Raw genomic sequence first — 18,097 nt, forward strand, 5'->3', positions numbered from 1 at the left:
AATAGCTGGAAGGAGCTAAGTGACATGGTAGAACTGCACCCTATAACATCCTTTGAAATTTGCTCTATAGCTACTTGTTGAATGGTGCTTTGAAAGTCTTCACCTTTCTATATATACCCTACATTGCACAACAAGGAAGAGAACTGAAACTGTAGAACTGTAACCCATAACAATTTTTGAAATTACCTATATAATTGTTTGTTGGGCTGTACATTGAAAGTTAACACCTTTCTGTATGTATATTTTACAATAATGGAAATAGCTGAAGTTGTGGAACTGTGACCCATGACATTTTTTGATATTTGTTCTCTAACTACTTGTTAAATTGTACTTTGAAAGTTATCACTGTTATGAATAAATGTTAAAGTTCATAATAAAAAATGCATTAAAAAAAAGAACATTCATGATTGATGGGAGGAGGTCAAAATATCAACATTAACAGGAGTTTGGAAGTTTATTCAAACCTTCATGGATGGCTTTGAGGGGTTCAAGACTTTAGTGGAGGAAGTAACTGCAGATGTGGTAGAAATAGCCTGAAGATGTGACTAAATTGCTACAATCTCATGATGAAATATGAACAGATGAGGAGTTGCTTCTTATGGATGAACAAACAAAGTAGTTTCTTGAAATGGAATTTACTCCTGGTTAAGATGCTTTGAACACTGCTGAAATAACAAAAAGGGATTTAGAATATTACATCAATTTAGTTGATAAAGCAGTGGCCGGGTTTGAGAGGACTGACTCCAATTTTGAAAGAAGTTCTACTGGGGGTAAAATGCTATCACAAACAGCAACACATGCTACAGAGAAATCTTTCATGAAAGGAAGAGTTGATCAATGTGGGAAACATCATTGTCTTATTTTAAGAAATTGCCAAAGCCACCCAATCTTCAGCAACCATCACCCTGATCAGTCAGCAGCCATCAATATCAAGACAAGACCCTCCACCACCAAAAGATTATGACTCACTGAAGTTTCAGATGATGGTTAGCATTTTTTGGCAACACAGGATTTTTAAATGAAGGTATGCACATTCTTGTTATAGACATAAAGCTATCGTGCACTTAATAGACTAGAGCATAGTTTAAAAATAACTTTTATATGCACTGGGAAACCAAAAATACATGTGACTCACTTTATTGCAATATTCATTTTATTGTAATGGTCTAGAACCAAACCTGCAATATTTCTGAGGCATGTCTGTATTTGCTTCCTGTTCTTTAAGCAGTGTAGAATTTCCATCGCTTGTCCTCCAAAGCATCCTAACACATGTAGTCAGTCAGTGGTTCCAACTCAGGCAGGAAGGCTGCAGAGCTCAAGCTCACAACCACCATACCAAATCCTAAAAAGGACAAAAACTAAATGCCCTATTAAAATCTACAAAGCCAATGCTTAGGACACTGAACTTGTATTTTTAGAACCATAAGAATGCATCAGGATAGACTTACTAGAATTCATCAGATTCTCCTCAGTCAATGTAAATTTTTATTATAAAGTCACGGAACATAAATTTCCTTAAAACTGCAAAACTCCTTCATGAATACTAACAAACCCTAAAATCACAGCAAAGGTGACTGCTTATCGTTACCAAAACCACAAAAACAAAAACACCTAGCAATTCGAGATTAAGGAACCCAATTTTTTAAAACATTAATGATAGATTTCCATATAACTTTGTTTTTTAAAAAAACATCAATTAGCTTCATGGAATAATTTAACTTTAGATTAAACCCAGAGTGATATTAAATAATGAAATTTAATATTAAGGGACCAGCACTATATGGATAACTAAATTGTTATTTAAGAATGAAAGTTTTGTAGTCATTGTTTTTCGTTTTTTGTTTTGTTTTGTTTTTTTGCTTTTTAGGTATTTTGGGCATATTGTTCACTTAACATCAGAAATGTCAAGATGAGGAAATCAAGCAGTTTATATGTGGCACCAGGTATACCATCAATGAACGGAAACAGATGTTGGTTTAGCTTCTCAGCTTGGAAGAGACCAGACATTCCTGTGTCCTCATTTGCATCCACCAGTTCGAAGCCCTGCTCACATGCAGAGGTTTCCCCATAACATGGAACACGAACATTAACATAAAGCATTAACATCACCATCATCCCAACTCCCCTCTAGCCCCCCAAAAAGCTATAATTTGGAGACATATCAGTATAAAACAATTCTGAAATTAAGGCAAGTTCCAAAAAAGATACTCTTGGAAAAAATTTTTTTTGGTAACTGGATTATAAGAAATTTGACTTAAAATATTCCTGGAAATAATGTTATAAAATGTCAACTGTCCCAGAATTTATATATTTAACAAAATCACAATCAAAATACCAATAGGAGTTTTTGGGGAGATGGGATCAGAGGAGGACTTCATAAAATGTTTCTAAGTTTTTCTAGAAAAATCAAGAAATAAAAAAAATCTCAAAAAGGGTAAAGGGAAGAAGACTAGTCCAAACAGGTATTAAAAGCACATGAAGTGAGACAGAAGAAGATGGCAGCATAGACAGGAGTGGAAGTTAGTCCCCCTGGAGCAACTAATAAACAACCAGGAATAACTAGCAAATGATTTGGAATAACTGCTGAGGAACAACCATGACTGTCCATGTATTGTGCACCAACCTGGATTGGGAGGAATGCCTGAGATCACAGCATGGAATCTGTGAGTAGAAACTGTGGACTCGAGCCAGGAGTCCCCTCCCCCACAGCAGCCCGAACTGCAAAGCCTCCCTGTGATAGAGAACAGCACTCTCTGAACAATCAAATATACCTCAGTCCAGCTTCAACTGGGCTTTTAATCAACAAATGTGGACTGCTCAATGAGAGCTGCAAATCCCCAACAAGCACACAGAGGCTTTTCGTGATGACTGACCTTGAAGAGCCACGGGACTTCTCTTTCCCGGGAGGGGGAGACCAGAGGACCAGGTGCTATCTCTGGCCAATGGGTGAAACTGGGGGGCGTGGACTGACCCTGAAAGAGAGCTTTCTGTCCCTTTATCTCTCTCTCAACCTGAGCGGCTCAGTGGAGAAAGCCTCAGCCATTTTCAGTTCATAGTGCTCAGACCCAGACAAGGGTGGAGATAGCAGAGCCAGAGAGACAAAGAACCTATTTAAATGCAAATGAAAATCCCCTAGGGGGTGTATCTGCCATAAAAGGAAAGAGCTGGTGCCCAGCTCTACTACCAGCCTTCCATTCAGAACCAAACCCCAGGGTCTGGGAGAAAACAATCAAACCAGAAAAAACTTAAGCTGAGAATTAAAGGGGCCACACATCCTTACAACAGTTGGGAGCAACAGGCTGACAGGTGCTACCTGCTGGGCAGGTTAGAGAAAGCACAGCAAATTGAGGCATTAAAGGGTGTGTCAATCTTCTGAGACACACCCTCAGGGAAACCTGGTGCTGAATATTTCCCCCTTCTGGGATGTGAGCCAGTTCTGGTCTGGGAAAACCTGGTTAGGGTAACCTAAGAAACCAGATGCCTAGAAAACAGAAAACTACAACCTACACTAAGAAAAATGAAGTTATGGCCCAATCAAAGGAACAAACTTACACTTCAACTGAGATACAGGAATTGAAAAAACTAATGCTAGATCAATTCAAAAAGTTTAGGGAAGATATGGCAAACCAGATGAAGCGTATAATGAAAACACTGGGCGTACATACGGTAGAAATTGAAAGTTCGAAAAAACAACTGGCAGAATCTATGGAAATGAAAGGCACAAAACAAAAGAAGAAAGACACAATGGAGGCATACAACAGCAGATCTCAACAGGCAGAAGAAAACACTCAGGAACTGGAGAACAAGACACCTGAAAGCCTACACACAAAAAAACAGATAGGGAAAAGAAGGGAAGAATATGAGCAGTGTCTCAGGGAACTGACTGACAACATTAAACACTTGAATGTATGTGTCAAAGGTGTCCCAGAAGGAGAAGAGAAGGGAAAAGGGACAGAAGCAATAATAGAGGAAATGATCAATGAAAATTTCCCATCTCTTATGAAAGACTAAAATTACAGATCCAAGAAGCACAGCATACCCCAAATACAACAGATCTGAATAGGCCTATGCCAGGACATTTAATAAGCAGATTATCAAACGTCAAAGACAAAGAGAGAATTCTGAGAGCAGCAAGAGAAAAGTGATCCATCACATACAAAGGAAACTTGATAAGACTGTGTGCGAGTTTCTCAGCAGAAACCATGGGGGCAAGAAGGAAGTGGTGTGACATATTTAAGATACTGAAAGAGAAAAACCGCCAATCAACAATCCTATATCCAGCAAAACTGTCTTTCAAATATGAGAGCTTAAAATATTCTCTGACAGACAGACAATGAGAGACTTTGTGAACAAGATACTTGCTCTACAGGAAACACTAAAGGAAGCACTGCAGACAGAAAGGAAAAGACAGGAGTGAGAGGTTTGGAAAACAATTTTGGGAGATATTAAGTACACTGAACAAAGATGACTGTGAGTATGGTTTAAAGAGGAAAGTTAGGAGCATGTCAGACACCAGAAGGAAAGGGGAAAGATAAAGACTGGGACTGTATAATCAGTGAAACCTAGAGTGCAGAACAATTGTGATAAAATGTACAAATATTTTTTTTCATGAGGGAGAACAAATGAATGTCAATCTTTCAAGGTGTTAAAAATAGGGAGTATTAGGGGAAAAATACAATCAATGCAAACTAGAGACTATAATTAACAGAAACATGTATTATGCTTCCTTTAATGTAACAAAGGCAATATACCAAAGCTAAATGCATATAAGAGAGGGACATAAGGAAGGGATATGGGACTCTTGGCACTGGTAATGTTGTCTGACTCTTTATTCTACTTTAATTTAATGCTGTCTTTCCTTTTGTTGCTTCCCAGTTGTCATGTTTTTTTTTTTTCTCTTTCTTTTTTCTTTTTCTTTTGTCTCTCTAACTTCTTTCACTCTTCCTCCTGCTTTTTGGATGAAATGGAGATGACCTTATATAGATAGTGGTGATGGTGGTGAATATATAAATACATGACTATACAGGGAACCATCAATTCTTTACTTAGGAAGGAATGTATGTTGTGTGAACAAAACTGTCTTAAGAAAATAGGTTGATGAAGAAACACTGAGGGCAGTATATTGAGTGGAATAAGTCAACACATAAGGACAAATATTACATGGTCTCACTGATATGAACTAATTATAATATGCAAACTCATAGACACAAAATATAAGTTACCAGGATATAGAATGAGGCCAAAGAATGGGGAGCAGTTGCTTATTATGAGCAGAATGTTCAACTAGGTTGAACTTAAAAGTTTAGAAATAGACAGAGATGACAGTAACACGTTGTGAGAATAACTATCAGTACTGAATGGTGAGTGAATGTGGTTGAAAGGGGAAGTTCAGAGTCAAGTATGTTACCAGAAGGAAAGCTGGAGGTTAAAAGTTGGGAATGCATAAAACGGTGAACCTTGTGGTGGGCAATGTCCATGATTAACTGTACAAATATTAGAAATCTCTTTCATGAACCAGAACAAATGTATGATACTATAACTAGAAGTTAATAATAGAGGGGCATATAGGGAAAAAATATACCTATTGCAAACTATATTCTACAGTCAGTAGTATTTTAATGTTCTTTCATCAATAGTAACAAATGTACTATACTAATACTATGAGTCAACAATAGAGGGGGGGATGGTTAGGGGTATACGAGGATTTGAGTTTCCTTTTTTTATGTCTTTATTTCTTTTCTAGAGTAATGAAAATGTTCTAAAAATTGAAAAAAATTATTTGTGGTGATGGATGCACAGCTGTATGATGGTACTGGGGGCAACTGATTGTACACTTTGGATCTTTGGATAATTGTACGGTATGTGAACAATCTCAATAAAAACAAACAAACAAAAAACCACAAAAGCACATGAGGCAAAAATAATTACAATAATGTGGTACAATCACAGGACTATACAGAAAGCTCAAGGGAACAGAAGAGAAAGTCCAGAAACAGATCCACATGTATATAAGAATTTGACCAATGATAAAAGTTGCCATTGAAAATCAGTGGAGGGAAAATGCCCAACTCAATAAATAGTGCTGACTACTATTTAGGAGATAAAAAAATAAAGTCAAAAGGATGGTGATATGGATTTATATAACAAAGAAATGTTCAGGTCCTAACCCCCAGTCCTATGGGGGAACCCATTTGTAAATGGGATCTTTTGAGATGTGACAGCAAAACTGAATCAGGGTGGGCCTTAACCCAACAGGACTGGAATATTTACAAGCAGAGGAAATTCAGACACAGGAAAAGAGAGAGAAAGAGAGGAAGACAAACACGGCTGTGTGATGAGGCAGAGACTGAATTATGGATGGCTGGTGAGTCACTGTTCTAGTTTGTTGATGCTACTGGGATGCAAAACACCAGAGATGGATTGGGTTTTACAAAAGGGGTTTATCTGGTTACACAGTTACAGTCTTAAGGCCATAAAGTGTCCAAGGTAACACATCAGCAATCGGGTACCTTCACTGGAGGATGGCCGATGGTGTCCAGAAAACCTCTGTTAGCTGGGAAGGCACATGTCTGGCGTCTGCTCCAAGTTCTGCTTTCAAAATGGCTTTCTCCCAGGACATTCCTCTCTAGGCTGCAGTTCCTCAAAAATGTCACTCTTAGTTGCACTTGGGGTATTTGTCCTCTCTCAGCTTCTCCAGAGCAAGAGTGCTTTCAACAGCCGTCTTCAAACTTTCTCTCATCTGCAGCTCCTGTGCTTTCTTCAAAGTGTCCCTCTTGTCTGTATCTCTTCAAAACATCACTCACAGCTGCACTGAGTTCCTTCTCTTTGAGTCAGCTCATTTATATGGCTCCACTGATCAAGGCCCACCCTGAATGGGTGGGGCCATGCCTCCATGGGAGTATCTCATCAGAGTCATCACCCACAGCTTGGTGGGGAACATTCCAAGCAAATCTAATCAGCACCAAAACGTCTGCCCCACAAGACTACATCAAAGATAATGGTGTTTGGGGGACACAATACATTAAAACTGGCACAGTCACCAACAAAGAACACTACAGACTCCAGCGAAAGCAAGGCCCTGCCAACACCTTGATTTTAGACCTCTGCCTACAAAATGGTAAGACAATAAATTCCTGTTCTTTAAGCCAACTAGACTGTCACACTTTGTTACAGCAGCCTTGGCAAACTAAGACAGATGGTTTATGAGCTTTGATAGTAAGATGCCTTTTAGAAGTCTGAAGTCAAAGACATCAGTAGGCTTCCATTGAACACGTCCTTTTTTTAACATGCCCTGGGGACTTTTGTAGAGATCATATACCCAGAGACATTTGTCAATAAGTGACATAACATACATAAAGGCTGTTACACTGTCTGACACACATTCTCCTCCCGACCAAACCGAAACCTAGAATATGCATGCATTTTGACAAACTGGGACAGGTAAAATAATTTAATGACAAGTGTGACAGTATGAATGTATTATGTCCCCCAAACACCATTATCTTTGATGTAATCTTGTGTGGCCAGACCTATCAGTGTTAATTAGATTGTAATTCTTTGAGTGTTTCCATGGAGATGTGCCCCACCCAATTGTGGGTGATGACTCTGATTGGATAATTTCCATGGAGGTGTTGCCCCACCCATTTAGGGTGGGTCTAAATTAAATCACTGGAGCCATATAAATGAGCTGACAAACAGAAGGAACTCAGTGCAGCTGTGAGTGACATTTTGAGGAGGCGCTACAGCCAAGAGGGACACTTCGAAGAAAGCACAGGAGCTGCAGATGAGAGACAGTTTGAAGATGACCGTTGAAAGCAGACTTTTGCTCCAGAGAAGCTAAGAGAGGGAAAATGCCCCAAGAGCAACGGAGAGTGACATTTTGAAGAGGAGCTGTAGCCTAGAGAGAAACATCCTGGGAGAAAGCCATTTTGAAACCAGAACTTTGGGGTAGACGCCAGCCACGTGCCTTCCCAGCTAACAGAGGTTTTCCGGACACCATTGGCCATCCTCCAGTGAAGGTACCTGATTGTTGATGTGTTACCTTGGACACTTTATGGCCTTAAGACTGTAACCGTGTAATCAAATAAATCCCCCTTTTATAAAAGCCAATCCATCTCTGGTGTTTTGAATTCCAGAAGCATTAGCAAACTAGAATGACAAGTAAATAAGCAGAATATTAAAATATGTCAGAACTGTACCTACCCAACAGAAAGCTAAAAATGCTAGCGCTCATAAGCCCTGAACTCTCAGTTTTTCCAGGATTCCCAACAGGAAAGGGAATACAATCAACATGTGCATCTTCCTCCATCCTGTTAGACCCTACCATGTTTTCTTCATCCAATTCCTGAACCTCTTCTCCATCAGCATCACTCCACCACTCCCAATCCCCACCCAGACAGGCAAAGAAGGCTGAGAAATTAAAAGAAGCCCTTCTCTGTACATTTCAGGGTCCCTGATCCCCCCAATACTGTTAGCCATTGATACTGACAATCGAAGATTAGGAATAAATCTTACCTGTTTCCGCTTTTCAGGAGGAAGTGACAGATCTCCATCCTACAAAGAAGCAAATGTTACATTTTACTATTTCCAAAAATAGATTTACTTAGATTCAAGGAAATGAACTAAACTATGAACCTAAATCCAGACCCTTCCCGCTACTTCCTGCCACCCCACAACCAGTAATCTGCTGAAACAAGCACAAATACACTTTTAAAAAATTAACTATAAACTGAACCAGAGTTATTTGGGAAAATCCCTAGGGAATCAGTTCTAATCAGGACCAAACACATATATGTTCTGAAATGATGTGAACTGGGACAAAACTGGATTTATCAAAATTAGTTTTCAGCATAGCCTAAACTGAAATACTTTAATCCAAAAGAATAGTGATATGGACAGACAGAAAGACAGATACAAACACACACAGACACACACACATACATAAACTAGGATAACAAATGTTCTCAGGTTGGCCAGGCTGAAAGTCGCATGTCCTGGGATCCCCTCAGATGTGAGCAAACTGGGACTGCTGGTCACCTAAAACACATACACACATGCACGCGCAAACACATACAACATACAACATTTGAGTTTTCTTTGTGGGCAGGAGAATTGGGGGGAGAGGATGGGCAGGGATAGGGCTTGCTCAAGATGAAAGAAAATTAACTGAGAACCTCCAATCCCATCAGACATTTTGTCTTAAAAGAATTTAATTTCTCTCCCTTTCCTGTTATCTGGGAACAAAAATATCTCAGGTGAATGAGTAAATGCTCACTAAACGAGTACTCTCTTATCTGATGCTATCCACATCAAAGTTAACACCATTTTAACCTGAGGAGTCTAGTACTGTTCCCAGACAGTTCAGTGATCTCAGCACAGAAAGTTAAATGTGCTGAACTCTCACACACTTTTTAAGAGATTCCCTTTCTGAGGGATTACATCAATGAGAAAAGAGATTACATCAATGAGGAAAAAGAGAAGTGCAAAAGCACTATGAAGTCGGTGTCCTTTGTTTCAATACAATTTGCATCCTTAAAAATCTGCCATATGGAAACCCAGAGAAAATCTGAATGCCCAATGATATGGGAAAGGTTAAAAAATTAAGGAACTATCCATACCAGGGTTTACTATGCAACTGTTAAAAAGAATGAGTTAAATACACATGTGAGGTCTAGGAAGAACTCCAAAATAAAGTGCTGGATGAAAAGAGCAAGTTTCAGAACAAGATTTGTGTGACGCTGTCCAACAGAACTCCACAATGATGGAAATGTTCGCCATGTACCTTGGCCAATACAGAAGCCGCCAGCTACCTGTGGTTATGAAATGTGACAGGTGAGACAGAGGAAATCGATTTTTAATTTTAATTAATTTTAAATTAAATCTAAATATCCACACGTGGCTAATGTCTATCATAATAATATGGATCCTCTTAAAAATTACACTCTGTATAAATGAACTGACAAATAGCCACACACAAACACATGTACACGTGTGTATGTTGGTGTGTGCAGAGAAAGCAGTCTGGAAGCTTACGGTACTGAGTGAGTGGGACTGAGTTACAAAGGAAATGGAGGTGGCAATTTTCACATCTTAATTTTTCGACTTCTGAGCCATTTGAATATAATTGTGGATTTTCTTTTCTTTCTCCTTTTTTTTTTTTTTTGGAGAAACAGCATTTTAAGATCCCCTCTTTATATCTTAATGAGGAAGCAGGAAAAAATCACTGTGAAGCAATACGTACAATCAGCTCTCGGTATTTCTTCTTCAGCGACTGGTGACATTCTCGAAGCTGATTGGCCATGAGTTTGTACTGGTCTCTCTCCTGCTGGCACGTGTCCAGCTCCTTGGAAAGGATCAGCAGTGCTTCCTTTTTACTCTCCAGCTTCCTTTTACACACCAGGTACTGCAAAGCAATTTAAGTGACTGGTCAAAAACGTCAGTAGGTTTCCATTGAACACGTCCTTTGTTCAACACACCCTGGGGACTTTTGTAGAGATCATATATCCAGAGACATTTGTCAGTAAGTGACATAACGTACATAAAGGCTGCTACATTGTCTGACACACATTCCCCTCCTGACCAAATCAAAGCCTGGGACATGCATGCATTTTGACAAACTGGGACAGGTAAAATAATTTAATGACAGGTAAATAAGCAGAATATTAAAGTATATACACACACATACATAAACATATACACATATACATACTATATTAATCTATATAATATATAGACAGATTCCATTTTGTTCAAAAAAGATTTATATATCCAAATAAAATTTTGCAAAATTTTACTAAACTTTTACAAAATACACTACATAGAAAGGTATTTAATAAAAATTTTGTAAAAATATTACTAACAGTTATTAGTTGTATGTGTTTTTAAATTTCTTCTTTATGCCTTTGTTTTCCAAATTTTCTAGAATAAAACTATATGGTTCTATAATCAGGGACAAAATACAAAAAAAAAATGACATTAAAATAATTTAATCGAACCACACATCACTGAAATGGATTGCACTTGCCCACACAACTCAGAAGACATTCTTGAGGATTTGTTCACTAACTTGGCCGTGATATGTACAACTTCTGTGATCTCAGAGCAGGCACCCACCCCACAGAGACCAATTTTCATGAGTTAAGTATTTAAGCAACACTGAATTCTCCAAAAATAATGGGCTGCACCTAGCTGGAACTCTTGCCTCAGAGTTTTGGGTTTCTTCATCCCTCCTCCTCCCGGCTCCCTGAAATACCATCTCCTGAAAATCACCCACCACCCGGGCCAGTGTGAGCCCACCTGGGACCCTCCGTTTTACTTTTATTGGATATTTCAATTGTCTGATGTTATTCACATACGTGAAATGTGGCACTAAATACCTTTAGAATTTGCCCCATAAAAGACCAAATTCAGAGCATTCATGAAAACAATTTATAGTTTCATTATATACTCTGACACAAGTACTTTGTCATTACAGACGCTCACACAAAGCAGAGAAGGAATCAGCAACCCCCAATACCATTACGGACAAAAAAAACATTACTCACATATAGTGCTTGCTTGGAACTGACTTTGTTAAGTTCAATTTCAAATAAATGAAAGGGGAAAAAAAGAGAGTTTTGTGCATTAGCACAATCTTTTTTTCTAAAAAGTAATTGCCTAGCTTCAAAAACAAAGAGGAAAGGAAAGTCATCTGAGACGAATTTGAGTTCTAAGAGAGGACACTTCCACCTTGGGTGAATTTTATTCCTGGCAGTAATGAGGTTGGAATCCTGCCTTAAAACATCCTGGATTTTGAGACTCGGACATCATCTTCATGGAGCCAAGAGGGTTCTGTTGCCACAGTGATTTCTCAAGAGTAAAATCCCCAGTGAGTAAACACCAGAGAATAGTGGCTCAAAAACCTAAACTGCAATGTCCTAAGGGAAGGATTGAGATTTCAACAGGGAAATATACCATTTACACACAACTTAACAGATCTGCCCATGTTCTTTCAGTTCTTTTCCTGTAATCAGCAGCCTCGGCTACAGGTGCTACAGTATCACTGGCAGAAAGAACAGCAACCTCTGTTCCTTTAATTTATCCGACCCAAACCTGAGGCTCCAAGGATACTAGCTATCTCCTGACTTGGGAGAGGGAAAACTCAATTGAGTGGAGGAACTGTAAGCTGTGAAAGGCAAGATTAGATGTAACATCTGGTCTACAGAAGAGGACCAGGTAGGGGCCACCACTTACCAGTCCCTGGCAAAGGGGAAAGCCAACATTCCTGAGCTGGAACGGCAATCTGTTAGGGTCCAGGAAAGGAGCTATTTCTTTCCCAGGCAAGGGCCCAATGGGAGCTGTGGAGGGCAGTGCCAGGTCCCCACAGGTCCTTGATAAGACCCAGTGACCTTTGGAGGAGCAGAATCTCTGCAGTTTGCTTCCCCTGAGGGACGCCTGGAAAACAGGACACTGTTCAGCTCCATCAAAGGGTAAGAGAGCAAACACACTCTGTGTAGAAAATGAAGCCACACCAAGAAAAGGGTGGCCTTTAGAAGGGCACGGCTGGATTGCTTTCTTCTGCCTACTCCAGTCTAGAGCAGTGATTTTCAAAAATTGTATTCCATGTTATTTTTATCAGTTGAACTCTCTTTTGAACAAGACTTAGTCCAAAGCCTCATTTATAAAAGGGCTCAAAGCAGAGTTGCTGTGGCTGAAGGTGGGGCAGGAAAGCCACATGAGACCTCCCCCAGGGTTCCCATCCCAGCCTGAGACATCTACAAGGAACCCTAAGTAAACCAGTGCTTTAAATCACCAGTGGTGGTGGGGGGGTGGGGGTGGGGACTTGCTACAAAATGCAGATTCTTGGGCTGTAGTCCAGACCCACTAATTGGAATTTCTGGTGGCTGGGCTTAAGAATCTACACTCTTAGCAAAGAGCACAGGGGATTCTTATTCAATATACAGTTTGAAAACCTCAGTTCTAGAAGCCTCCAGCTTCATGGTGTTCCAAAAGCTGGAACTAACTAAAATGGGTTGGAGGGACTGAGAGGCCAGTCAGCAGCCCACAAGTTCAGAGGCAAGGCAGGGTCTCAGAATTGTTCAATGGGTGTCTGCATGTCCTTTTGTAGCAGAGGGGCTTTTGAAAAACTTACGAGCATGGACTAGAAATTCTAAAAATGCCGGGTCTCATTAAAATAACAATGGGAAACACTGAGAGGTGTATGGGGCTGTTGGGGAAAAGGATGGAATTTCTCATTTTCATCATAAAATGGTGATAGCTTAGTCCTTGAGATGCCAGCTATTAAAATGTCCCATCTTCTAGCCCTACAATAGAAAACAATCAAAAACCGGAAGGAAAGAAAAAGGTCCTGAAGAGCCTCCTTAGTTAGCAGCTCTGAACAAACAGCAAAGGTTACTCTACAAAGGGACCTCTGTTATTGAAGAGATCAAAAAGAGAACAGAAACTCAGACAAACCAAGTTACTCTGCCTGGGGCATTTAGGCTACCAAAGGAGAACACATTAGTGTAGATGATGGAGGAGGCAGACAGCAGAAAACCAACAATCAGAATCTGGAAGCTTCCATCCAGATGCACGTCTAGCAATAGGCTAACCACAAACAGATGTGACCTTGGGAAAGCCACAAAACACAAGGAACAAAACAAACACTTCCTGGGCCTCAGTTTCCTCATCTGGAAAATGAAGGGGGTTCCCAGGGTATCGTCAACAAGAACTAATGATTTTAACACCACTGTCTGATGTCATTAGGGGTGGGGGAAGGGTGCAGGAGAAAACACTGGGTGTGAGGAACGCCAGTACAGGATGTATCACTCACTTCAAACATCCAGACGTGGCTTCCCCCGCCTTGGCTAGGACTGAGCCATCTCAGTGACTTCCATATTATCCATGAAGTGGCAGCTCTAGAATCTAATTGGAAAGGATGCTGGGGCTGAAGCTGTTTTTGCAATAGCAACTTCTTACAGATTGAGGAAAGGACAAATGTCTATGTGGTAGGACAGTAGTGCCTCCCTCCAATATTTCTAGTTCTCCTTTCCTTCCAGGCACATGGCTGGACTGTTATCTCCCCCGATGCTTTGGAATAAGGAAGAGCCATGCAACTTGCTTTATCCAATAAAATAAGAAGGGACATGAGTCCCTTCCTTGGTGGAAGCACCAAAGAGTCAAAGGTATGAATCCTAAGCTTTCTTTTGCCATTTGGATCTACAGAGACTTTGTGTGATCCAGAAATAAACACTTTTGGTGTTCAGCCACTTAGATTTAAAGGTGGTTTGTTACTGCAGCATAACTTAGTCCAACCTGACTATTTCCGTCCATACTGAACTGTGAGGCTGGGGGACTGGTGGAGATTATAGTTGCCACTGGTCTGTGCTTCTGTTGAGTCACCGCAATGACAAAGAAGATTAATATTATTGCTATTATTACTCACAACAACAAAAAATAGAGTTTTGTGACAAACGTTTCACAAGCACAATCTTACATTTAATCCTCATAACAACTCAATGAGGTTGGTGAGATACTATCATGTACATTTTATAATGAAGACATGAGGCTTAACTGAAAGAGTTTAGCATTGGCAGAGCCAGAATATGAATTCAGATTTTCGTAAAGTCAAGCCTGTGAAACCCTAATTCCTGACAACCTAAACATGCTGTGGGAAAAAAAATCAGAATATTCATGGAGCTAGCTATTACAGCAAGTGGAGTATTCCTAGCCTAGCACAAACAAGGGGAGTTTGGCTACTTTTTCAGACCTAGAACAAAAGGGTAAAAACTTTAATGTCTTCACCCAACTCCCTCTAAAACTAGTGGGCTCACCTTTTCTTTCTTGAATTCCAAGGCCTGAAGGAAGAAGGAAATTTAAAGAATCCACAAGGGTCCCTCCCTTCCGCTCCTTATGAAGAAGCCAAGAGGAAACAATATGGTTTCCACCCACTTCTAAGAAATGAGATAAAACTAAAGGATCTCAGAAAAGAACTCTAGGGCCATTTTCTCAAAAATGGTTTGATCACAACAGGAATTGTCTGTAAGCTCAACAGATATTTTCTGGTGCCTTCTACATGCCAGGCACTGAGCCAAGCATGGATCTCCTAAATGGATAAATGCTCCTGTTGATTTGGAAGGAAGAACATGATACCTGAATTCAAAAAAAAAAAGAAGGAAAATTAGTTCCATAATCCCTTGTGGGTTTTTGTGAATCCCCCAAAATTCTGAAAACAAAATGTTTTCATCTCATTAGTGTCCTAACTTAAGGTGAAGGTGTTTACAGTCTTTATCCCACTTAGTGTGAATATTCATACATTTGTTGAAGAAAAATTGATGTATTTGATTACTGGATGCTGCCCGAGGCTCTGCCGGGGATGATACATAACATCTGCTGTGGTTATCGTGTTTCCTTTCAGATTCCAAAAGCTCCCGAATTCCAAAACACGTCTAGGCCCCAAGGATTCTGGATGCTGAACCTGAATTTTATTGGAAAGCCACCCTTGCAAATAACTATCTACATAGTCTCAATGATGTGTGACTAAAACCAAACCTTTCTCAAAGAGTTATTGTCCAGAAAACGAAGCACTCATCAGATTTCTGCTTCTTTCATGCAGCCTGGGAAAGACTAAAAGAATGTGTAATGTAGTAAGCCTTCAAGCTGCCATAATCTTTATATGCCTTTTCTCATAGTCTCCGTATTTCTGTATCCTTTACAATTAGCATCGAATGCTATGGCTGGGATAAACCTCACAGATAACTCCAGTGACTCGCCCAGTTGCAAAGAGCCAGTTTTCTGACTACGAGCATATTCCATTACAGTGTTTACATGCACGATCCAAATGGTGGGTCGTGATTTATTACTGCAACCCTCATTTTTTCTTAAAAAGGAAAGCAAACAAATAAAAAATAGAGTAAAACAGAAAATATCAAAGTGCATGTCATACAGAAAGAATGCACTGCTTCATGAAACTTTTCTTTTTGGATGTGTATATATGAACATACACACACGTATTTTCATACCTTTATTGTGGACTGCCATTTAAAAAGTTTGAAAAATACTATTCTATAAGAAGTCACGCTGCACGTTTATTCGTTCATTCAACAATATTTACTGAAAGGCATCAAGAGAGGCAAGGATGAGGCTGGGGGTGGGCATTGGACAGGGAGGAAAAGCTTCACAGGGGAGATGATGCTTGAGATGAGTTTTGAGAAATGAGTAGGTGTAAAAGGCACCAGAATAAAGGCCATTATGCAATGGAAATAATTATCTAGTTCTTTGAGATTGAGGCACAGTTCTAATTAATACCGATTCAACATACCTCACTGACGTTACTGTGAGCTTGAGATGAAATGTACTATGCTAAAAGGCTTTGTAAACATTTTTTTAAATAAAAGGTACTATTTTTATAGCACTTTGAAGCTAGCAAAACATTTTCAAAGGCACGCTCTCATTTGATATTCGACACTATATGACAAGTGAGATAAGAATTATTTTTCGCATTTTATGGACAAACTACTGAGATTCAGAGAGGTTAAGTGTCTTTCCCAGGATCATATAACCAACAACTCTCAGCTCAACCCAGACTTACAACTACAAATGCCAGGCTCTTTTTACTATTCTGTGTTGGCACCAAATAAATTATTAAAGGTTCAAGGTGTTACTTCTCTTGGGTAAAAACCATATTTTTAATGAGCCGCTACTAAATATAATTTCGGAACTCAAAAGAATGCATTTTAACTCAGGTTATTTCGAGGCCCTGTTTGGAAGCAAGCAGCCCTCCTGGGGCCTTTTAAATCCTCCATGGGAAATAGCCAATGCCCCCCATGGATGGCTCAGTGATCAGCCAACTCCAAGTAACCAAGAATTCTGGCTAGCCAAGTGCTATGGATTGAGCTTTGTCACCCGAAACGGCAAGTTCAAGTCCTAACCCTCAGCTCTGTGATGTGAACTTATTTGGAAATAGGCTCTTCAAAGATTTCATTAGTTAGGATGAGGCCAAAAGGGATTAGGGTGAGCCCTAATTCAGTGACTGGTGTCCTTTCAAGAAGAGGAAATTTGGACACAGACAGAGAAAGAGAAAGGAAGAGAGACAGACAGACAGAGAGAGCAAGAGAGATAGAGACAGAGATAAGAGAGAGAGAGAGAGAGGGAGGGAAGGGGAGGGAGAGAGAGAGAAAGAGAGAGAGAGAGAGAGAGAGAGAGAGAGAGAGAAGACGGCCATATGATGGAGGTAACCAAGGAATACCATGGAATGCCAGCCCCCTCCAGAAGCCAGGGGAGGGGCATGGAAAGGATCCTCCCCTTTAAGAGGAAGCATGGCCCTGCTGATACCTGGATTTCTGTCATCTAGTCTTAAGAACCTTGAGACAATAAATTGCTGTTGGTTAAGTCAACTAGCTTGTGGTACTTTGTTACAGCAGTCATGGCAAACTAAGACACCAAGTGCTGGCTGACAGGTGGTTACCACACCAATGTCTTCACCAGCTCAACTGTGGGCATGTGATGCTTTATTGTTCAAAAAACACTTGCACATATGAGTCAGCCCCCCCATCTCCCCAGATAATCAATCGCATTTAGTCCAGGAGCTTTCAGTGCCATCTCTGTGCTGATCGATGTCCCCAGCTCAGACCTCTCACCTGCTCCAGACAGTCTGATAGGTATCTTCAACTGAACATTTGCTATCCCCCTCAAACTTGCCCCTCTCCTAATCTTCCTCTTGTTGGTGAATGACACAAACCATGTGCCAGCCAAAACCATGGAGTCACCCTTGCCCCTTCTCCTTCTCTCTCAGCACTCGTTTAATCCATCAGCAAATCCTCCCGGCTCTACTTTCACGACACATATTGGGTTTGAATACTTGTCACCCCGTCACCACGACTGCCTTCATTCAAGCCACCATCAGCTCTTCCTTGGGCTCTGTCCTTTGTCACCTACAATCTGTTTTCTACATAGTAATGATAATTACGCTTTTTAAATAAAAGCTGATCATGGCATGCCCTGGCTCCAAACCTCCATGGCTTCCCGTAACATCTGAAACAAAATACAAAGTCCTTCCCCTCCCCTTGCCCACTGCTCTCCATCGTCACTGACCTCCCTGCTAGTCTGTGACCACATCAAG

General features: G+C 40.2%; 1 protein-coding gene across 2 annotated transcripts in view; it reads right to left on the bottom strand.

Moving 5' to 3' along the window:
• Positions 1-18,097, bottom strand: part of CCDC149 (coiled-coil domain containing 149) — a 140,992-nt gene that overhangs the window by 81,384 nt on the left and 41,511 nt on the right. For both annotated transcript variants that reach the window (XM_037829512.1, XM_037829513.1), the window contains exons 2-3: positions 10,241-10,402; positions 8,515-8,553 (exon numbers count right to left, since the gene is read on the bottom strand). In XM_037829512.1, coding sequence (XP_037685440.1) covers positions 8,515-8,553; positions 10,241-10,402 — 201 coding nt within the window. The remainder of the gene's footprint in view (positions 1-8,514; positions 8,554-10,240; positions 10,403-18,097) is intronic.

Source organism: Choloepus didactylus, chromosome 3 (assembly GCF_015220235.1).
Source record: "Choloepus didactylus isolate mChoDid1 chromosome 3, mChoDid1.pri, whole genome shotgun sequence".
Lineage (NCBI taxonomy): Eukaryota > Metazoa > Chordata > Mammalia > Pilosa > Megalonychidae > Choloepus > Choloepus didactylus.